The 24,542-nt window shown below is 40.2% G+C and overlaps 1 protein-coding gene across 2 annotated transcripts in view; it reads left to right on the top strand.

Annotated features, from left to right (window-relative positions):
• LOC149229906 (uncharacterized) overlaps window positions 1–24,542 on the top strand; it is a 98,526-nt gene that overhangs the window by 5,702 nt on the left and 68,282 nt on the right. Inside the window, exons 2-4 of one of the 2 annotated variants that reach the window (XM_089378783.1) lie at window positions 2,446–2,593; window positions 15,811–15,987; window positions 16,076–16,159. In XM_089378783.1, coding sequence (XP_089234909.1) covers window positions 2,446–2,593; window positions 15,811–15,987; window positions 16,076–16,159 — 409 coding nt within the window. Of the gene's footprint in view, window positions 1–2,433; window positions 2,594–15,810; window positions 15,988–16,075; window positions 16,160–24,542 lie in introns of both variants that reach the window. The other variant, XM_089378782.1, reaches the window with a different exon arrangement.

Here is a 24,542-nt window from a genome sequence, read left to right as displayed (position 1 = left end):
AATTTTCAACCCAACTTCGTTATGTTAATGAACATATAATAGAACAGTCCAGGGCTCCCATTACCAGGGATAATGGCCCTCATACATCCAATGATACAAGATACAAAACTGGGGCTTTGTGTCAATCCATCAACAACCAATCTACCCTTAACAAGATACTCTGACCATTTGGCTGTAGCGCACTCTCTCAACTCCTCTTAGTCTTACCCTGTACCTGCCCGGTCCTTCGGCTCTTGATCTGTAGCTCCTACCTCTATCAAATACTCCAAGTCCATCTGGCCACTGAACCTCGGCTGTCAATCTGCGTTCTAGTTGTGCCTTAGTCCATGAATGGCACAACACATTTAGACTCCTGTCGAGTTGTTCACAGCTCCACTTGTGAACAACTCTCAATCTGTCCATTGTTGCTTCTCAACTACTCAGGGACTTCAGCCCACTATGGTCTTCCTACGCTGCTCCGTTGAAGACCAACATAGGGCACAAAGTGCCACCACATATCACTACAACATGTCCATCTCACACAGTGAACATGTGCTAGGAGGACTGCCCATCATCTGTTGTAGAAGTCCTTCTCCACACACCAGTCTAGGGCTGCACAAACTGCTCCTGGTTGATCAGACCCATGAGCTCAACAACTGCCACTCTAGCAACCACCTAAGTCCATGAAGGTGGTGCACACCGGGCTCCAACTTGGACACTATCACACTGTCCTCCAGCAAACCATGAATGCCCATTCACGTTTATACTTGGTCCACTCTTATGCTGCCCTCCGACAGACCACAAGTGACCAAGTCTGCTGTAGCATCTTCTCCTAGTTAGGGCATCCAATCATCTAGGAAACCCCTCCTCTTGGCTGCCAACAGACTCCTCAATTTGTCCTGTCCTAGGATCCTCATCCACTAGTATCCATCTGTCAACAAGATGACATCTGCAACTCCCTGTTGCTGCCTTCTTGACCTCGATTTCTGTGCATACACTAGACTGGTTAGGGCAAACACCAGCCCTAAACCACTGCCCTAAAACAGTGTATCCTTCTCCAATCTGGCTGCTTCCTTCTGCTGTTTTTCCTAGGCATCCAAGGTGTTATTGTAGGCCTTGGGCCCTCTCAAATGTTGCCCTCACACACAGCTGTAGCATCTCCTTCCTGCGGCCTCATGAACAGAAATAATCTTTACAAAAAACACTCACAGAACATGCCTTTTGACTGCGGCTGCTTCACCAAGTGAACTCGCACTTCTTCAAGAGATGAACAGCCCTAAAACCATCCTCCTTGCCTCCATGCAAGGTGTCTCAGAGCTGTGGCTCTGCTGCTCAGAAATCTGCACCCTTAACAGAAGTGGTCTCCCTCAAAAACTTGTGCTCCCACACTTGCGTCCTAACCTAACTGCCTTCTTTGCTGCCCTATTTCAGAGCTTTCTTTGATGTGGATGCTCTTTGGATTTGTGTAATAACTCCTATTGTACCTCTTATTTATATCCAAGAAGAGGTCTCCAACGAATTTATCAAGAGGGCTAAACTAGCCCTAGCCGACATGCTTCACTTGACAAATTAGCCCACACATAACTTCAAAAATTAATAACTCTTCAACGAGAACTCGGAATTGTACGATTCTCGATGCGTTGGATTTATCTCATCATCTACTCTCATCCTCATCCATCACACGTCGTAATCTCGTCACAGTTTTGGCCCAACACCTTTGGGTGCAAAACCCCAGGCTTGGGTTTCAAGCCCACAAGTGCTTTGTGGCGCTCCTTCCTCCAAACCTTCGATCCACAAGGCTTGCAGTATACCTCCCAAGCTACAAAAATACACAGCCATATCTATTTGAATCTTGATTTATGTACACATATGCATGTTTTCATATCTTCTACAACTAATTTGGTATTTTGGATGTTCTTTTTGAATATATATATATATATATATATATAATAGACTCTTCCGAGATGCTTCGCTTCCTAGATTTTTGGAAAATGATGCTTTCGATACTTCCAAAAAATGTTCCCTCTTCGTGCAACATTCGTCTTGACTCACCCTTCAGGCAGAGACTTTCTTTCTTGATTAGCATCCCTCTCTTTTAAGGCCTGTTCATTCACAGTAATGCAGTTGTAATGTAATGAATCGTTTATTATTATGTATCTTATCCACATGTTCCAAAATTTTTCTCTTCCTCTTTACAGTAAAAAATTCTGCTGTTAATCTGGTTGGGTTTAAATCTAGAAATTCCAGTTTTAGGGCACAACATGGCAATTATTATATTGTGGAGTCGAAAAGAAACAAAACCTAGAATTGAGTTGTGTTCATATATTGACTCAGGTAGACGTGTAGTTATTCATATTTCATTATCCTTTTACATGCATCTCTGCATTGGTAAAGGTGATTAAAAGCATATGACATATATTTTATATGGTATCTGACAATTACCATGCTTTCCAGTACATCTCTCAGAGGGAAGGAGCAGGCAGTTGTATCTGATGAGGATTTAGAGAATTTGTTGCACATGCTGCAAGTAAAAGATAAAGGCCCTGCATGGCAACAGATAATGAACCGCTCAACAGCAACCATGACCTTTCAAGCTTGGCGTTATGAACAAGAGGTAGTCTTTCATCTAGTATTCAGCAGTTTCAGTTTTCTTCCAGACATTTTTGTGGATTACAAAATGGATGTATAAAATGGGGCATGTTGTAGACTTTACAGGCGTAGCTTACCACCCAAGACACATTGTTTCAACTTTCAAGATACCAAATTATGGATCCAATGGCATTTTTTTGCATGTGGGAATTGATATTAGTTTATTTTAATGAACGGGAAAGTAAAATTCATTGAATGTTTCACAAAAATACATTGGTTTGGGGAGAGTTGGATGGCTTTATGGTTTTCACGTTCCTGCTTTCATTCTTTTTTTGGCAGGCCATAGCAGGGTGAGCATATCTTGGCTAGTTATGTTTTGTCCATTTAATTTATTTTAATCATTGGGTTTGTTCATTTAGGGTTTATAAAGTCTTTTTTTAAAATCAAGTTTGCATTAGAGTAAATTTAGGTCAAAAATATTAAAATAGCAAAAGTAAATGCCATATCATGCAAAGCATATGCCACATCACGTTAAGATAGAGGTGTTATTTGGTCAAGGTTAATCTATATTGTCTTATTAATGATTGAGAAGTTAGTTAGTTTAGTGTAGACTTAAGAGATGAAAGTAAAAAATAATAATAATGTTTTTTAAAGCTTATTGTGCACACACAATAAATGGTGTAATGGCAAAATATTTGGATTCATATTATATTTTATGTAAAAACTATTATTAACTAATTTGACATACTGTTACCTTTTTTTGACATAGTAAATTCTAAATTTAAAACTCAATAAATAAAATTATAATTAAATAATTATAGAAGTTTAATAATAATAATATATATGCTTAAAATTTTAATTTATTTTTTAATTAGAATGAAAGCACAAGAAACCCTGGAGTACTTTCCACATTTCATGGATGGTAAACCGTTGGCCCTGATTATGGGGCCTTGCCCCAAGGGAATCGAAGAGAGTGCAACCCGTGATCAGCAACAACTAGCAACAATATCAAAGAACTTCACGTCTGGCTCTAAACCACTTGAAACCACTTGAGCTAACCCTTGCGGCTTAAATAAATATTTACATAATTCATTACTGTATATAATATAACTGTTTAATTGTTAAATATTATATATCACATATAGGATAGCTGTTAACTAGTTAATTGTTAATTCATATATATATATATATATTCATTCATTCATTCCATGAGAAATATCCTCATATTCTGTATGAGAAATATGCATGTTTTGGTGGTCGAGGGACTGCACAGACAAAAAGGCTTGAATCCACTAAAAGATATACTCTTTATGAGCTCAACATGTCACATGTAGGAAGTGAACCTTGGTGGGCAGGATAACAACATTTCTCCCAACCACCTGAGCTAAACCCAATTGACTTCTATCTTATTTTTTCCAAGGAAAACATTTGGGCATTAGGGACCACTCGGGGAAAGAATCAGCCTTCCTCTCATCCCGAAGGCAAGAGAGAGGTTGCTGTTACCAGGCCAGCCCACATTATATCCTCACGAGTGCCACATTGATTACTTTATTCGGGAGGTTAAACATGTCAGCGATTAAACATGTCAGCTTGTGAGACTTGAACCTGGGTGGGGAGGGATCACAACAATTTCTCCCAACTACTCAGGCTAAACTCAAATGACAATTATATGCTATATTATATAATATAACCTGTTTTTCATTTTTTAAAACCAGAATTGGGAGATATTGTATTAAAAGTGCCATAGCATAGCTATTGGCGAAATTTACATAAAGTTTGCTGTGTTTTCAGACAAAATTTGCAACTTTCAGATACTATTTAAGAAAGTTTGCTGATAACAGAAATTGCTACAGTCCAACTATTAAATCAAGAATGCTGCTTATAAAAGATACCCAAAATACATACTGCTTTATATAACATATAGACAAAATACAAACTTGCTTGCTGATTGCTTCATCCTGGGTAGATTTGCCAGTCTACTTCCATAGTTTATTTGGACTGGTGTACGGCCTCTTCCTCATTAGGGTCACCCTGAGCTGAGTTGATGGAGACATGATGATTTGAGGTTGTAGACAGATTCCTTACGCAGGTTAAGGACCAAATTCCTTAGCATACAACACTCTTTTTTGAGCTCATCTATTTTTTGCTTTTGTTGAATCAGCAGAGTCATTATATTTGCATTCTGGAATGCAGAATACTTTTCATTGCCATGGGCATGAATAGAGATTGACTGAAGAACTATGTTGCTGCCCTAAAGTGTCTCCTCATGCCTTCATCAAATCCTTAGAATTTCGAGCAGGTCTGTTGAATACGTATCGACAAAATACACAGATAACAGAGTTAAACAAAGATAGCGTATACCAGCAGTAAGACGAAGATGAGCCATGTTTGCAAATTAACCATCGAATAACTCATAGTTGCGGGGGAGCGCCTCCCCCCGAACCCGCTCCCGAATCGCGCTCCGGGTGGGAGCGATTTTTGGGAGCGTGCTCCTGAAAAAAATTTGCGCTCCCTGCCATTTTCGGGAGCGTTGCAGGGAGCGGTCGGTCCGTCGCTCTCGGAGCGATTTTTAACGTCCGGGAGCGATCGCTCCGGGAGCGTTTCGACGGGTGCTGGGAGCGATCCGGCGGAAAAAAAATCAGCGGATGCCAAAAAAAATCCAATTTTAATTTTTTTTGTTTTTGTTTTTGTTTTAAAAGCCCAATGGGCCTAAAAAAATTTCATTATCACTTCATTGAGCAAGAGCAAGAGCAAAGGAGCAAGGAGAAGCGAGGAGCAAGTGCTGAGGAGCGAGGAGCAAGTGCCGAGGAGTGAGGGGCAAGCCTGTAGAGTTAAGTAACTTAGTAATTTAGTTAGTTTAATTTAGTTAGGTAGTAATTTAGTTAATTTAATTTAGTTTATTGAGTTTAAAAATCATGAATTTAAATTAAATTAATAAATTAAATTAATTAATCCCAATAAATTAAATTAATTTGCAGATTCAAGAATCAAAACCTTACAAACATCAAACACCATGGACCTGGCTATATTTCTTGGCATTTTCCTCTTCCTGGTCTCTTTTATGGTTATTATGGTGCTGGAGAGTAGGAAATGGAGGGGCCAAACTGAAGAGGGGGATGAAGAAGCTGGAGAAAGTCAAATTGGTGAAAACCCCGGTGAGGAGGAGCTGGAGGAGGGTGAACATGACCCTCAAAAAACTAAACAAGACCAAACTCCATTGTGGAAATATGTTAACAGGGCTGAAACAGGGAGAGGGGGTGGAACCACTAAATTTCATTGCCCCCATTGCAACACTGATTACATAGGTTCATACACCCGTGCTAGAAGACACCTCTGCGGGAAAAGCCCATGGGATGGAGACAAACAAATAGGAATTAAAACTTGTACAGCGGTGTCAGCAGCGGATAGAGCCAAATACATAAGGGAAGAGGAGGAAGCCCAATACAGATCAAAAAAATCAAGGGGTTTCTTTGAACCAAGCTCACAATCACAAAGAACTCCTTCAGCATCCTCCCAAGGCAGTGGATATGGAGGCACAGGGTCATCATCTTTAAGGCGTAGAACCATATCAGATTTCTTTGATGAGGGGTGTAGGAATGATGTGGATTCAAAGGTTTACAGGTTTCTCTATGCATGTGGGATACCATTCAATGTTCTTCGCTCACCTTATTGGCACGAAATGGTTTCTCCCATAAATGATGCCCCTAAAGGATACAAGAGCCCTAGGTATGACAAGGCACGAACCGTTGGCCTTGATCATGAAAAAGCAAAAATATCACATTCTTTGAATAGAATGACAAGTTCTTGGATTGACCATGGGGTGTCCATTGTATCTGATGGATGGACAAATGTAAAAGGCAAGCCATTGATAAGTGTTCTTGCTGTGTCTGTTAGTGGTCCCATCTTTCTAACTGCACATGATTACTGAGACAAGTTCAAGACCGCCATCAACATTGCAGAAGCATTACTTGAAACAATTGAGCGCATTGGCCCATACAATGTCATCCAAGTCATCACTGATAATGCTCCTAATTGTAAGGCAGCGGGAGCAATTATTGAGGATAAATACCCCAACATATTTTGGTCTGGATGTTTGGTTCACACATTGAACCTTCTGTTGCATGATATTGTCAAGAACAAAAATGAACAATACTAATGGATTGGTGATTTGTACAAGAAAGGCAAACAAATGATAAAATTTATTACAAATCATAGCAATACCCATGGCCTTTTCCGCAGTCACTCGAGATTGGAGTTGTTGAAGATTGCGAAGACCAGATTTGATAGCTATTACCTCACCTTCAAGCGCCTTTTGAAGGTAAGAGAGGCATTGGCTAGCATGGTATCAAGTCCACATTGGCAGGTATTAAAGGAAAGGGCTACAAATGCAGCTGACATGGGAGCTTTTGAAATGGTGGAGGAGGCCACTCTTGATGGTCAGTTTTGGACAAGTGTGAGGCAAGTATTGGATTTCACCAAGCCCATTTATCACATGATTCGGTTTGCAGATACAGACAAACCAGTGATTGGCGAGGTGTATGAGCAGATGGATACCATGTTGGGGGAAATAAAAGATACTGTTCATAATAGAGATCCCAACTTGTACAAACTGATTCATGATTGTGTGTGTGAACGGTGGAATAGACTTAATCTTCCACTACATTGCTTGGCGTATATCCTTACGCCAAAATACTACTCTACATCTTGGTTGGGCCAACCTGTAGCAGGGGGTGGGGTTAGGACCAAACCCCATTTAGATTCAGAGGTAACTAAAGGATATTTGGAAGCATTAGAAAAGTTGGTACCTGATAGGGAGGAATGTGCAGTTGTGCGCCTTGAAATAGGCAGATACTTCAGTGGCACTGGTTTGTATGGTAACTTCCATGCAATGGACGACAGAGATAGATTTGATACTCTCACATGGTGGGAAACATATGGCGGCCACGGACTTTTGCCAAAATTGGCAAAAAAGTTCTTTCACAGGTTGTAAATACTTCTTCTGCAGAGAGGTGTTGGAGCACCTACAGCTACATACATAATGTGAAAAGAAACAGACTCAATGAAAACTGAGCAGAAAGCTTGGTTTATGTGCACTACAACTTGAGGTTGTTGAGTCATTACTGTGATCGGGCTTATGAGGATCCCACATATAAAATTTGGGACAATCACCCAGAGGATGACAATTTGGAGGATGGCATTGTACATATTGAAGAACTGGAAGAGGAACTTGTAAGGGATGAAGTTGAAGCAGTTGCAGCAGCCATGCCACCTCCACCTCCACCTCCACCATCCAGTAGCAGTGCTCGAGGTTCGAGTCTTGTTCCTTTGCTGTCGCCACCTCCATCTACACCCTCACGTGGAGGTTCTAGTTCTGGTCGTCGGTTTGTGCGGGAGACTCCTAGAAGACCACCACGACCTGCTTATACTCCTGGAGACTCTCGTGGCAAGGGCCACTTGTAGATTTACAGTTTACTTGTCTTTTTTAGTTTCTATTAGACTTTAGTTTTCATAATTGTTGAGTTTTGAGTCTTTGACTCTTGACTCTTGACTTTTTCATATCATAATGATATTTTTTGTAAACAATATATCACTGTGACAATGAAAATTTGAAGTTTGAAGTTGGGCCTTGGCAATTATAACTCATTGGTAATGATGTGAATTATGAATATGATGCTTCGTGAAAGACTAAAGTTGTTTCATTTCATTTCATTATTCATGTTTCATGTTATAAATTTATAGCATTTCATATCATGTTAACAGTTAGAAGTTAGGACTTAGAAATATCTTAGATATTACTTCTTGTAATGATTAAACTTAGCTTACAAGTACAACTTTGGTGATCAATGATGATAAATGTTATTGAATTTTCAATTTTGAAAGCTTGAAGTTGAAACTTTAAGATTGAATTTGATGAATCATGATTCATGAGACTCAATTTGTTGCAGTTGTAATATGTATTTTACTAACTTGTGGACATGGTTGATGACGATTATAATTTCTAGATGATTGATGTGATATGGTTCAATGATCAATCTATGTTTTTTTTATGTTTTTTATGTCTAATTCATCATTCTACATGTTTTTGTTGACATAGATGTATAAAAAATTAAAAAATATAAAAAATATATATATTTTTAAAAAATCGCTCCCGGTTTCGCTCCCAAACCGGGAGCTTCTGAAAATGGTCGCTCCCGCTCCCGTTTTCGCTCCCGCTCCCCGCTCCCGCTCTCGCTCCCGCTCCCAAGCAACATGGGAATAACTTGAACCAAAAGCCACTTAAAAAAGTACTGGAAAATCCTGAGAATTCTGAGCAAGGAGTCTCAACCCAGTGGGTGGGAGTTATCTTGCCAAGCCCTAGCCCTTGGATGCTATCACTGAAGAACAGAGTCCAAAACCAAAGCCAGGTATGTAGATCCTGGACTCTGGAGAAGCCTGGAAAAAGATTTTGATGGCCAACCCCTGAATTACCAAAATATGCTGAGAGAAGAACGGAAAATTCCAAAGATTGTTGAGCAAAGAAATTGAGCCTTGGGACTGGGAATTATCTTCCCAAGTTAAGTCATCACAGTTTGCAAATTTGAAGCTTGAAATTTGAAATTTGCCAAATTTAAGGTGAATCAAATTAATTTGGCTTAGATTTGGCGAATTACAAGCAGAATTCAATTTCAAACTTGAGCCCGAACTTGAAGCAAATTAATTTGACTGAATTTTCAAATTCAATGCTCAGAATTTGACTGAAGATAAGAAAAAATGAAAAAACCCTAGGCTCTTTCTGTCTGGTTTTTCCCACATATGTGGTTTTCATCTCTCCCAGCGTCATGCAGCAGCTGTAATAGCAACTTTCTTGAGATACTCTGCAACTCTGGACTTTGCATTTGACCTTCCTTTGCAGAGTCTTAACTCTGCCTGACTGTTGAGTTGTCGACACTGCTGTGTGCACCTACGACCCTCCTCCACAAGCTCGTGAGTCTACCTGTCCATTGAAGACTTGAAGCTGACATGTAGACATGGCTCTGACCTCCTACAGACTCGGCTGTGTTTTCTATAAACCCGTACTCCCAATTGCCAACAAGTTTTAACTTTTCTCCATGCTGGTTTTCATTTATTATATATATATATATATATATATATAAATTTTACAATATGTTGAATTTAATGTTAAATTTTGTCATGGAAATTTTCAGTCGAATTTCAATGGCGTTGAACTCAAATTCGAATTTGAACCAGGTGACTTAGTTCCCAATCCCCAACCCTCAAAAACTATCATTGAAGGATAGAGTTGAAAACAAAATCCAGGTGTGTAGACCTTGGAGAAACTGGAAAAATGCCTCCAACAATGAAACAATGGCCAAAAATGACCAAGGCGCCAAATAGAGTCTTACCTAAGGAAGAAGGCCACCGGGCTTCCCAAGAATCGTGAAACCAAAAAGGAAGCGAGCCAAAGCAGGGACTTCAAGCACCTCCACCATGGCAAGCAATCCATGAAATAAAATCAAACCGGGAATTCAGAAAAATGCATAGAAGCTAGCGCATAATTTTTGCAATACCATTTGGACCATTTCTGATAATATCCCTCCTTGCATGCAAGAAATGATAATGAGGGGAAAAAACTCATGACAAGTGAGAAATTTTGGATGCTTTAGGCAAGGGCTTGTAAGTCATCTAATCACTTCGCATGGCAACCCATTTGGTTCTTAAATGTGGTGCTACACAATGTTGATAACATTGGCATTTGCAAACAATCAACTAGAGTTTGAAAAATATTTTCTCGAAAACATTTGCAAATCACACAAATTAAAAAAAATACAAAATATATTCAAATTTTCCAAAATTTTGAACGTATAAATCAACAACAACATCATATTAACACATTGACACATCATTATGGAGAAGGCACTAATATATATGATGTAATGGATGTCGAATAAAAAATGATGCATCAAAGTCAACACTGAATCTTGAACCCTCATTCTCAATACCACCCTCTAACCATTAAATAATATAGAAAAAGCTTAACATGTCAGATCAAGATTTTGTTTGAGCGATCGATACATTTTTACTAGGGTCACAAAAGGGAAGTTTAACAACCACTACCATCAACACTAAGGTATATAGAGGATAGCTTTAAAAATTGGTTGGTTTGAATTGGTAATCAATCAAACCGGCCGATCGAATAGGTCTAGCCTCTAGGTAGTGAACCAGTACAAAAATCTAGTTGGAAGGTCGATTTTGTACTCAATTGGTACAATCTAGCACTAATAGGTTGGTTCCAACCCTAACCGACCCGATCAAATTTCACATGCATGGGGGGAATTCGGGACCTCTAGTGACAGTTTTAAACTTAGTTTTGGAGGAAACTAGGGGTTATTTTCCTCCCAAAATAACCCTTGGCTATAAACCAACCCTTCCTCTCATAAACCCTAAACCTAAACAAAAAACTTAACTAAACCCTAGCCATGTTGGCATTAATCGTAGTGTTAGAATTTTAAAGTAAAAGGATGGAAATGAAAGATTGTTAAAATTGGCAACTAGGGCCAAACTCCATGTGGGTCATCTTATTTATGGCAGTTGATATTTTTCTTTGATCCCTCTCATCGAGAGGTGTAGGATTGATCTAAAGATCATCCGATTCCGATAAGTATTCATGGACTTATGAATTTATTTGTGTTATAAGACAATTTGTCAAGGTCGGCCAGATGACTTGAGAGTCAACGTTTTAGTATAAAAGGAGATGACTTGAGAGTCATTTTACACACACTTCTCTCTTGATTTCTCTCCACTCGCTTTGGGTTTTAGTGTGAGAGAAATCTAGGAGGAAGTAGCCCCTAGACGTTGGAGGAAAGGAGACTGCCCTAGATGCAGCGAAGAAGACAGGCTAGTGAAGCTATGGAAGGAATCTACGTTGACCTAAAGGAGCTCATGGAAGAAGTTTAACACAACTATGGAGGAGGCCTTAAGCAACCCTAGCCGCAATCCTAAAGTAGCCCTAACGCAGTCCTAAGGAAGCCCTAGCCGCAGTCTTTGCAAGCCCTAGCCTATGACAGCTCTACACATCCATTGGTGCATCACAAGAGCTCATCAAAGGAGCCCAAGGAACCCGACTAAGGGAGAGAGGTAACTCTATGGAAGACGTAGCAAAAAGGCTAGGACAACGAGGGAGTGAAGGTCTATTTCAGGGCTAACCGAGCTGCTGTTAGAGGACCGAGGAGTTGAGCTTGGAGGCTGAGTTGAAGAAGGGTGAATGCAGGACTGCTTGCGGCAGCGAAAAGGTAAGGGAAGTTTGTTTTGAGTGGGTTGTAGGTGACAACGTGGGACCACTTCAAAACAGGGACAACGTGGAGAGGTTTTGGGTTAGATTTGTGCCCAGAACAGCAGCACGCACACACACGTATGTGGAGGACTCTTCCTTAGTAGGGCCGAAGAGATTAAGAGCCGTTTTAGTGGATGGTTAAGGGCTGTGAAAACAACTGTCACAGTGTAAACAACTGTGAAAGCATACAATTGGGACAACATTTATGGCATGGCACAATTGATGGGACAACAACAATAGCCAATTGGGACAGCAGTACGGAATGCATGGGTAGCATGTTACAATGACAACATGATAGCAACAATGTTACAATGATGGCATGGGACAACAGCAAAGGCATGCTTACAATGAAATAACAGTATGGTAAGCCAGGTGCAGTAAGCACATGGTCGCAAGCATGGTGCAGCAAGCACATGGGACAGTATGGCAAACATGGTGCAACAATGGCACATGATGGTACATGATGCAATACAGTGATGGGTACAGTAATGATTGATGAAGCATGATGAGATGCAGCATAGTGATGATGGGTCCAGCACGGTGAGGTGCAACATGATGACAAGGTGCAACACAATGATAGGTGAAGGAGTCACCTTGAAGAATCAGTTGAAGCAACATGTCTTCAACTGAGTTTAGCTATCTCATGTATCATCTTCTTAGAGATGATCTATGCTCTTATTTAGATAAGTCAAAGTGTTTTTCTGTTGTAAATGTACTATCTCTCTCTCTCTGCTGAACTATTGAAGAACATATAAGAAGAATTGATCAAGGGTTTCCCCACATTGGGGTTTATCCCTGGCTAGCGCCACATCTTGTGCCCTCTTGTCTTGGCTTGTCTTCTGTGATCTATGTTTATGTTCTATCTGCAATTTACTTTAAATGCTGATGTGATTGCTAATCTGGAACAGATATTGAGCTAAGTATGAAAATTGAAATAAATTGCTCTAACCATAGAACATACCAAAAATTAACAAAGATAAAGGGCTAACCTCTAGGTAGTAAACTAGTACAAAAATCCAGTTGGAAGGTCGGTTTCGTACCTAATTGGTACAAACTAGCACTAATCGGCTGGTTCCAACCCTAATCGACCCGATCAGATTTCACATGCATGGGGGGAGTTCGGGACCTCTAGTGACATTTTTTTAGGTGGTTTTGGAGGAAACTAGGGGTTGTTTTCCTCCCAAAATAGACCTTGGCTATAAACCAACCCTTCCCCTCATAAACCCTAAACCTAAACAAAAAACCTAACTAAACCCTAGCCATGTTGGCATTAATCGTAGTGTTAGAATTTTAAAGTAAAAGGATGAAAATGAAAGATAAAGGAAATGTTTAACATTACCATTAATTCTTTAGAATAGGAAAGAAAGGAAATGTTTAACATTACCATTAATTGTTTTAGGATGTTTGAGAGTGGTTCCAACTCATTGGATTTCATATGGGGAAAGTAGAATTTTAGATCCCACTCAAAATCTAGTGGACTTAACAGTTTTTAAGATTTCGGGATTTGGGGGATTGCAACATTTCCATTTGATTCTGTCATGCATGAGGATATGGGATTGTCATTTAATCAATTGTATGAAGCCCTTTATGTATCTTAATGTTGGTGGTATTGATTTTTGAACTCCTATGATGTTGGTGGTATTAATTGTTGAACTCCTTTGCCTTGGCCTCAACAAAAATGTACCTTTCACTCAAAGCAAAATAATTGGTTAGGCATGCTAAACTTTTTCTACTATGTTATAAGGTTGAAGAGATGAACCCTTAACTCAAACCAAAATTATTGGTTAGGCATGTTAAGCTTTTTCAATTTCTACCATATTATAAAGTTGAGAAGTCCTAAGACTTTGAGCCAAATGATGTTTATGTAGCTCTTGTTGATGATCCCATTCCTAGTAGTGGTGAATTAGTGATGAGTTTGATAAGTGGTCATGTTGATCAATGATTATAACATTGTTTTTGGACATTAGAGGCCACTTAGAGCCTCATTGATTATGTATTTTGTTGTTGATATATATTGCACTTTGTGCCATTTTGATATATTCACCCTTACATTGTATACATATGAGCAATCTTTGCATATTTTGTCTCTAATGGTTTGGAATCGTGGTTTGAAATCTTCAAAATATTTTTTTCATTAAAAAATAATTATTTTATGTATTTTTTTCAAATCTGGTCCATTGAATCCAGTTCAGTCTGGTTTGATCCAGTTCCGGTTCAAACCCCGGTTAGATAGGTGGCTGGTTCAAAACCAGGTTCTGGTTTTTAGTATTATTATATAGCAGGCTTGGGGCTCTTGATTAATTGCTATTTCCATACCCTCATACACGACAAAATTGAATGGGAACGCTGCAATCCCCCAAATTCTGAAAACTGTTAAGTCTGCTGGATTTGTAATTGGATCTAAATTTCTACTTTCTCCATATGAAATCCATTGAGGTTGGAACCACTATCAAACATCCTGAAACAGTTAATGGTAATGTTAATAATTTAAGTAAAAGTGACATTCCCCTTTATTTTTCATTTTCAAGAATTTAACATTACCGTTAATTACACAACATTAATAGGGATTGAACAAATCCACTTGCCTAGCACTTGGAATCCCTTCTAACACTTCCAATAACCGCTAACCACACTCCAAATTGTCTCACTGCTCCAACTTGCTAAGTGAAATGACAAAAAAATAAGGCATTATGACTCAAGATCATGAATTTCGAGTAAACCATGTGAAAAGTCGAAAAAAATCATGATTTTTTGTAAACCGCGTGATGCTTATTTTAAGGGAAAAATCACGATGTTTTGGCACATCATTGAAAAATCGATGATGTAATCAACAAAGGTGCTACATGACTCAAAAGATTGTTGGGTCATAGACATTAGGGGATGTGAATCATATTAGACCCCCTGTTTTTAATCAAAACTCTTTTTGCCAGAAGGTTAGCCTCATTTGCTCAGCAATCAGTTAGCCCATTATGTTATCTTAACACATGATAATATGATCCTGGACAACGATTGAATAGCTTTGTTGATTCCAGAGACAATGGAAGGCAGCCTATTATCTCTTGGAGATGTATATGATGAATCAAGGTTTTGATAACTACTCTAGAATAATTGATGATTGATGGTTCTATTTTGGAAGTAATTGCTATATTTAAATGTTGTAGTAGGGCATAAGCTTAAGCTTGGATGTTTGTCGAGATTGTAATTCTCCGAGAAAAGATCATATAGCTTGTTAGTTACAGCTAACAAGATATATTATATAATATGGTATATTATATAATGACTATATATAATGCCTTTTTTAAAAAAAATTTCGAGGTTACATTACCCAAAGAAAACCCCTGCGTACTTATCCTCATTTGATGGTATCTAGGGTAGACCCTAGAATCTTTAGTGTACAATGCTAATCAGCAACAGTGCTTGAAGCCATTACAACAAGATACTCGTTAAGAGCTCAGCATGTCACTTGTGGGAATTTAACCTGGGTGGATAGGATAAGAGTCAGTCCTCCCAACCATCTGAACTGAACTGAATTGACATATGACTAATATATATATAATATAAAATGTTTATTGTATCTCTAAGTGGTTCTATTATGATTTGAATTATACTCTATATTTAGTATTTTAAGAATATTTATTGTATTGCAAGATGACCTTACCAAAATCTTAACGAAGGTGAGTTTATATGTAGTTCATTATTGCTAAATAAAAATAGATACATAATCATCTGACTTTTATAGTTCCAACTCGATGATTATTGTTGACCAATTCCAACTCATCAACAAATATGAGGCCCATTTTAGACCCATATTACTCTAATGATTTTCTTATTACTCTGTTTTAGGTGTTATTTTGTAATAAATTCTAGTAAGATGTGCCAATCAACAGTTTTGAGTGACGTGTTTTAACTTTTCTTTGATCATTGTTGCCCAGACTGGTCCTACAGCATATTGTAACAGAACGGTCATGGAAGATGTCACACCAGAATTGATGAGAGACTTCTTCTGGGATGATGATTTTCGACCCAGATGGGATGACATGCTTACTTATTTCAAGACTCTTGAGGAGTGCCCAGTTACAGGAACCATGATTGTCCACTGGATTAGAAAGGTCATTCTTTGGCTGTACTTGAATTGTCTTTGCTTTGCTTTTTTTCAGTAGTATAGTATCTAATGATTATAGATGTCTTATATTGCAGTTTCCGTTCTTCTGTAGTGATCGAGAATATATCATTGGACGTCGGATTTGGGAGTCTGGAAGAACTTTCTTCTGTGTGACAAAGGTATATATATGTGTTTTGGCTGAATAATTATTTTTCTTTTTTGACTCATGGACCATAATTTATATGTGGCAGTTTCCTCAAGCTACAGGAAACATTATTTTCTATGGCTGCTTGTATTCACCTATCAGACATGGAAATTTTGGGAGCTTTTTTAAAAGAGGGGCTCAGTCAAAGATAAATATCTGGGATACAAGTGGGGAAATTGAGTTGTTCATTTGCTATGTTAAAAATTCTTTTCAATTCTGTTAGAAGCGTTGAGTCATTGCCACTGGATCAGTCTGCATTTGTGTATAGTTTTAGATTTTATTTGATTAGAACCTTACCTTAGTTTTCTGATTGAGAGCAACTTGCCTCAGCTAGTGGTTTACACATGTTTTAGTTAATTTTTTTGATTGAAATATGATGTGCAAAAATGACGGGGTTGCTTTTTCTTTCCTTTTCCTGTTTATAGCTGAACCGAACAGTTGATCCTTGGTTACAAGGCTTTATAAGATTGTCTTATTTTAACCAAGCCTTCATAAGATTGGATGTTTTTTTTTAAGTTTAGGGTTGCTGACATTCAGAGTTCTACCATGCAATGTCTTTCAAATAAATACTTGCATTTTAATACATTGTCAAAATAAACCAAAATCAGGTCACAACAAGTAATGATCTAGCTCTGTACTAACCTTCACCTAAGAACTCCTGAAAATTTCTTCCAGATATCACCAAAGCAATAGTCCTTGAGGAAACAAAGGGAGACATCCAGCGTATCTGTAAGTTTTTGGAATCTGCTGCAAATATCAGCTGTGGCAGATCTAACACAAGGAAAACCATCACTTAGAAATCCACGATGATAACATGCGGCTCAGTTAAGCATAAAATCAGATATTCAGATTCTGCTCTAACATTTGAACTGTGGTGGACTGACATCATTGAATCATTTAGCCCACCAGTTCTGATGAACCATTGGAATGCATAGTATAGTAGAAACAGAGACTTGAAATATAATTGATAAATAATGTGGAGATAATCATTGTGTTTCCAATAGCAGTTGTGCTAAGAGCTTCTAGGAAATGTAGCGGCATGATAATTGCATGTACTGTTCCTAGATTTGAAGAGCCAATCACCATATGCACAAGAGAGAAGATCATGAAGAAAAAATAAAATAATTATGTCATTGTTCATGGGTAATTACCAAAAGTTTTATTTTCTGATTCATATTGAATAAGGGTTTTGGGTGAAGTGCTTATCATGTTTGTCTTGGTCATAGTTTGTGCATATTGAATGGAAACAACAACCTTTCTTGAATGGATGGTTCTTGCCCTCTAGTCTTTACCTCTGCAAAGTTATTTTTGAAACTTAGCCTAAGTTGCTTCTTTGGCTGCCAACTCATTCCTATAACTTATCCATTGATTGGCATTCTTTTCCTAATGCCTATTCAACTCCTTGAGGAAAGGTTATCCACTTGCCTCCTCACCATGGCTTGGGCTTTCTTTTCCTCATGCTGATTCAACTCCTTGAGGAAATATTCTCTACTCGCTATGGATTGCATGTTGCATGTGTTGAGATTTGGTAGCTTGGAAGGTATTCCAAGCCCTAGGGTTTGGGGTTTGGAGGTTAGAGTGCCACAAAAGCACTTTGTGGGCTTGGAACCCAAGGTGTGGGCTTTGCACCCAAGCTTGTGGGTGCGAAACCACAAGGAGATTTTGGTATGTGATGGTTTGAGATGGGAGAGGACCTCGAGAGAAGAAAGAGGCATCGAAAATCACTCAAATCTGAGTTGTAGAACTTAAGATATTAATTTTTTAAGTATATGTATGGGCTTGGTTCAAGTCAGCCTAGTGTTTGGAGACCTAATGACAGGTTGTCAAGCCCTCTTGGATGATTTGTTGAAGCTCTTGTATTGAATATAAATATAAGGTGAGTTGAGGATCATTTAGCACCATCCAACTGCATTCAATCATCAAAAGGAGCTCTGAAATTTAGTATGAACCTGTGGTAAGGAAGTATGAGGCAGGGAGCTGAGTTTGGTCAAGGAAGATCTCTGTTTGGGTGTGAGTTTCTTTGGATAAGGAGCCGCAGCCTTTAGGCAGCCAGTGAGGAGGCTTAAGGGCAGTTTATGTGACTGTTTTGGAGCAGACTTACCTTGCAGAACATGCCGCAAATTAGGTGAGTTGGGTGTTGTTTTAAACATTTTTTGGGTGTGCATATCTCTGTTTAGAGGGCTGCAGAGAAGGGCTGCTACAGCAGCATGTGGGAGGTGAAGTTGAGAGGGCTGAGAGGCCTAGAAAGGCCCTCCTAACCAGGCCACAGTCATCTCTTGGAGCAGCAAAGGATAACAGGGATATTCTCCTTGTGTCTTGGGCTTATTTGAAGTGCTGGTGTGGGCAGATTACTTCTGATCTGATCTGGGTGTTGTAGAGAGCCTTGTGGAGGTGCCCATGGCCTACAACAACATCTTGGATGCCTAGGAAACAACAGCTGAAGGAAGCGGCCTAATTGGAGAAGTTTAGGGCACTGATTTAGTGGTGGTTGGTGTGCCCTAACCAGACTTATACATATTACATGCACGGATTCCCATGCAAGAGGCAGCAGCAGTGAGTTGCAGATGTCATCTTGGTTGATGGTTGATGCTATTGGATGAGGAGGTCCTAGGAGAAGACTTGGTATTGGACGCTCGTGGACTGTTGGAGGGCAGCGTGAGAGTGGACCAAGAAGAGCCTAGTGCAGCACCTTGATGGACTAAGGTGGCTGCTAGAGGAGGCAAAGTTGAAGGAGCTCAAGGTTTGGGGCTGGCCATCTAGAGGAGCAGTTTGTTGTAGCTCGTGTTCATTGTTGGAGAAGCGACATTTGATGAAGATAGGTGGCAGCCCTCCTGCCCTATGCCAGTCTTCATTGGAGCAGCGCAAGAAGACTATAGTGGGAAGACAAGTCCCAAAAGAGTTGAGGAGCAGCAGTGGGCAGAAGTCTCAAAGTGTTGTTGCCTTGAAGGACAAAGGAGCAGCTAGTGAGCGTGAAGACCCTATGTGTTGATGATAGATGGACTTATGATCAGCTAGAGGGCAGATTGTGGAGACCAAGTTCAATGGCCTAAAGGAGTTGGTGCATTGATAGAGGCAAGTGCTGCAGAACGGAAACAAAGAGCCCGTAGTGTATAGGACACGACAAAGAAGTTGTGATTGTATGCTACATGAGCTAGACCATACTGTATCGTGTATTTTGTATTCTTGTACTAGTGCATATTTGAGGGCCATTATCCTTGGTACGGGAGCCCTAGACTGTTGTATTATATCAGTTGGATTAATATAACGAAGTTGGGTTATTGTACATATGTGTGTACAAAGTTGTATATATTTTGTGCACTAGTAGATTTTACAACTATTTATAATTTCGATGTGTAGAGTAGACTCGTTGTGATACTTGGTTTGGTAGCGTTAGTGATTTAAGATTCTATCCTAGACACCAGTATCGTGGAAAAACAACATGGTATCAGAGCTACTTTGAAGGGTCAGTGAATCAGAGTGTGCACAACGAAGTACAACTTAAGAGGGAGTTGGTCACATTGTTGGTGAAGGGCTCACAATAATGTCGAAGTTGCAGGTTGGTCTTCGGTATGAGGACAGGTTGGAAGGGCTATCCAACTATAGTCCATGGAAGGAAAGGATCAAGTTGGTCTTGCAAGTCAACAGGATCTGGGAATTTGCTGAGAAAGCAATCAAGAAGCCAACTGACCCTAAGGAGCTGGAAGTGTACGAAGAGTTGGATACGAAGGTGAAGTTAATCATCCTAGATGGTGTAAAGGACTCCTTCATACCTTGTTTGTCCGGGAAGAACACTACACATGAAATGTGGGACTGGGTAGCTCTTCAGAATTTGTTCCAAAATAAGAATGAGAATAGGGTGTTGGTATTAGTGGATAAGTTGAATTCCACCAAGATGATACAAGGTGAAGGGGTGACTTCGTATCTAATGAGGTTGTCTCAGGTCAAAGATGAGCTTGCCGTCGTCGGTGTGACTATTTCAGATCCTTAGATGGTAAGGATTGCCTTGAAGGGGTTTACTCCAGACTCGAAGCCATTCATCAAGGGGATTGTTGCCAGGGACAAGTTGCCATACTGGAATAGGCTATGGGATGAATTTATTGAGGAAGAGTTGCGAGACGAGGATCTTCATTCGAAGAAGAGGGCTTCTGATGACGACGTGGCACTTGCCGCATGAGTGAAGGGCAAGCAGAAGAAGGACTTGAGTAAGATCAAGTGTTTCAATTGTGTCGAGATAGGTCATCTTTCGACAAGATGTCCAATGAAGAAGAAGGGAGATGATGTGAAGAAGAAATGGAAACAGGTTGTAGGTGTCGCCACTTCTGCCGAGATAGATGATCTCTCTCATATCATGTAGGGTACCATCGACGAGACTGCATGGTACGTGGACATTGGAGTGTTGAAGCATATGACAGGGTCACAAGATGTATTCGAGACTCTAGCTGAGTGGGACTCAAAGTTGCACATGGTATTGGGCAAAAAGAGTAAGAAAAAGATCAGAGGATCGAGAGTTGTGCCATTCAGGATGAAGTTAGGTCAGGTGATGCGAGTTCAAGATGTACTGTTGGTACCAAGACTCAGATATAACGTGATGTTTGTCTCAACGATCGAGCAGAAGGGGCTTGAGGTCTTGTTTAAGGATGGGAAGGTAAGGCTCAGGCCTATAGACTCTAACTCCACAAGTGTGGTGATTGGAGTTAGAGAGCATGGTCTATACAGGCTGACGGGCAAGCCTATAGATCATGGGAAAAAGGAGGAGGACTAGGTGCAGGTTCCAGAGAAGTAGGTGCAAGCTTCGAAGGAGCATGTACAAGTTCCAGAGGCTCAGAGGCAGTTTGTAGGTTCAGAGGGAGATTGTGCAACCCAAGAAGAGTGCATGGTCAATGGGGAGCAAGGATGCTTCTACATCTACTAAGAAGGAATAATGGAGAGAGTGGAAGACATTCAAGAAGAAGAAGAAGAAGAAGCAGGATGCTTCCAATGACAGTGACACTTTCAAGAGAGGTGTAGTCCATGCTATAGGATTTGTTGCAGTTTTGGGCACCAGGAATTGGGTGAGTGTTGCAAGAAGTGACAGTGATGATGGCGAGCTACTTCCTAGTCTTAGAAGTACCTCCCTCGCTAAGAGGGAGTGTTGAGATTTGGTAGCTTGAGAGGTACTCCACAAAAGCACTTTGTGGGCATGGAACCCAAGGTGTGGGCTTTGCACCCAAGCTTGTGCGTATGAAACAACAAGGAGATTTTGGTATGTGATGATTTGAGATGATAGAGGACCTTGAGAGAAGAAAGAGGCATAAAAAATCACTCAAACCTGAGTCGTATAACTTAAGATATTAATTTTTGAAGTATATGTATGGGCTTGGTTCAAGTCGGCCTAGTGTTTGGAGGCCTAATGACAGGTTGTCAAGCCCTCTTGGATGATTTGTTGAATCCCTTATATTGGATATAAATACAAGGTGAGTTGAGGATCATTTAACACCATCCAAGTGCATTCAATCATCAAAAGCAACTCTGAAATTTAGTACGAACCTGTGGTAAGGAAGTCTCAGGTAGGGATTCGAGTTTGGTCAAGGAAGATCTCTGTTTGGGTGCGAGTTTCTTTGGAGGAGGAGCTGCAACCTTTAGGCAGCTAGTGAGGAGGCTTAAGGGCGGTTTATATCACTGTTATGGAGCAGACTTACCTTGCAGACCAGGCTGCAAATTTCAGGGGAGTTGGGTGTTGTTTTGTGCATGTTTTTGGTGTGCATACCTCTATTTACAGGACTGTAGAGAGGGGCTGCTACAACAGTGTGTGGGAGGTGAAGTTGAGAGGGCGAAGAGCCATAAAAAGGTCCTCCTAACCAGGTAGTCATCTCTTGGAACATCGAAGGATAACAAGGATATTCTCCTAGTGTCTTGGGATTATTTGTAGTGCTGGTGTGGGCATATTAATTCTGATTTGATATGAGTGTTGTAGAGAGCCCTGCGGAGGTGCCCAAGGCCTACAACAACATCATGGATGCCTAGGAAACAATAGTTGAAGGAAGTGACCTAATTGGAGAAGTTTAGGGTACTGGTTTATGTCTGTAGGTGTGCCCTAACCAGACTTATACATGCATGAATTCCTAGGCAAGAGGCAACAATAGTGAGTTGCAAATGTCATCTTGGTTGATGCTAGTGGATGAGTAGGTCCTAGGAGAGGACTTGGTATTGGATGCTTGTGGACTGTTGGAGGGCAGCGTGAGAGTGGAGCAAGAAGAGCCTAGTGGCTACTAAAGGAGGCAAAGTTGAAGGAGCTCATTGTTGAAGCGACATTCGATGATGATAGGTGGCAACCCTCCCACCCTATGTCAGTCTTCATTGGAGAAAATCTAGAAGACTTTAGTGGGAAGACAAGTCCCAAAAGAGCTGAGGAGTGACAGTGGGCATAAGTCTCAAATTTCAATGTGTTGTTGCCTTGAAGGATGAAGGAGCAACTAGTGAGCGTGAAGACCCTATTTGTTGATGATAGATGGACTTATGATTAACTAGAGTGCAGATTGTGAAGACCGAGTTCAGTGGCCTAAAGGAGTTGGAGCATTGATAGAGTGTTAAAATTCGCAACTAGGGCCAGACTCCTTGTGGGTCATCTTATTTATGGCAACTGATATTTTTCTTGGATCCCTCTCATCGAGAGGTGTAGGATTGATCTAAAGATCATCCGATTCCGATAAGTATTCATGGAGTTATGAATTTATTTGTGATATAAGACAATTCGTCAAGGTCGGCTAGCAACCAAATAAACCCCATGTGTGCTCAATGTTTTAGTATAAAAGGAGATGACTTGAGAGTCATTTCACACACACTTCTATCTTGATTTCTCTCCACTTGTCTTGGGTTTTAGTGGAAGAAAAATCTAGGAGTGGAAGCCCTAGATGTAGGAGGAAAGAAGACTAAGGGAGCTGCCCTAGAGGAGATGCGCTAGCCCTAGACGCAATCAAAAGGAAGGCTCTACGCAGGTTTCTATATCTGTAAATGGAAGCCCTAGATGCAGACCTAAAGGCTGCCCTAACACAGTCTTAAAGGCTGCCCTAAACGTTGTCCTAAAGGCAACCCTAATGCATCCAAGAAGGCATCCCTAACGCTATCCTAAGGCAACCCTAACCTACGCTATCTCAAGGGTATCCTAGCCGTTGTTAAGATGAAGATAGATGCTGTCCTAAACACACCAATGATGCCCTAGCCATAGGCATAAGGTGCCCTAGACACAAGCCTAATGTGGCTGAAAAGGAGGACTGTTTGAGGAGAGTTTGAGGTCTCAAACATGCCCATGACAACAGTGCTAGTAAATGGTACAATTGGGCTACATGGTGTTGCTAAGACACATGGGACAACAACAAGGTATGGCAAGGCTAAGGGGACAACAACGAGGTATAGTATGATTGTTAGGGACAGCAGCTACAACATATATATCTAGGCAGCAGTGGCAAGGGACAACTGTATAATAAATGGGACAGTGAGATATGCTAAGATAAATGGGACAACTATGCATGGTGCTTGGTGCAACAAACAATGGGACAACAAGCACTCATAGGAGCAACAATGGACGGCTAAGACATGGCAACAAAGGCACATTTGGGACAACTGCTAAGACATGGCAGCAAAGGCACAATTGGGACAACAACTATGACATGGCAGCAAAGGCTACAATGGGACAACAACAAAAGCATGGTGCTGCAAACTCAATGGACAATAGCAAGGTGCAGTATGGCACATGGGACAACTGTGGCAGCATGGTGCAACAATGGCACATGGGACAACAATGCAACATAGGTGCAACAATATGATGTTTACAACATGGTCATGAGGTCCAGCATTGTGATGATGGGTGCAACATGATGACGAGATGCAACACAATGATAGGTGAAGGAGTCACCTTGGAGAATCAGTTGAAGCAGTATGTCTTCAATTGATCTCATGTATCATCTTCTTAGAGATGATCTATGCTCTTATTTAGATAAGTCAAAGTGTTGACTTCTGTTGTAGATGTACTATCTCTCTCTCTCTCTGTGCTGAACTATTAAAGAACATATAAGAAGAATTGATCAAGGGTTTCCCCACATTGGGGTTTGTCCCTGGCTAGTGACACATCTTGTGTCCTCTTGTCTTGGTTTGTCTTCTGCGATTTATGTTTATGTTCTACCTGCAATTTACTTTAATGTTGATGTGATTGCTAATCTGGAAAAGATATTGAGCTAACTGTGAAAATTGAAATAAATTGCTCTAAGTGTAGAACATACCTAAAATTAACATAGAGGCAAGTGCTGCAGAACGGAAGCGGAGGACCCGCAGTTTACAGGATACGACAAAGAAGTTGTGATTGCATGCTACATCAGCTAGGC

Source organism: Pinus tabuliformis, chromosome J (genome assembly GCF_031772625.1).
Source record: "Pinus tabuliformis cultivar Carrire ecotype Pingquan chromosome J, CPIR1, whole genome shotgun sequence".
NCBI lineage: Eukaryota > Viridiplantae > Streptophyta > Pinopsida > Pinales > Pinaceae > Pinus > Pinus tabuliformis.
The sequence above is the reverse complement of the archived record's forward strand: the minus strand, read 5'-3'. Positions and strand labels throughout refer to the sequence as shown.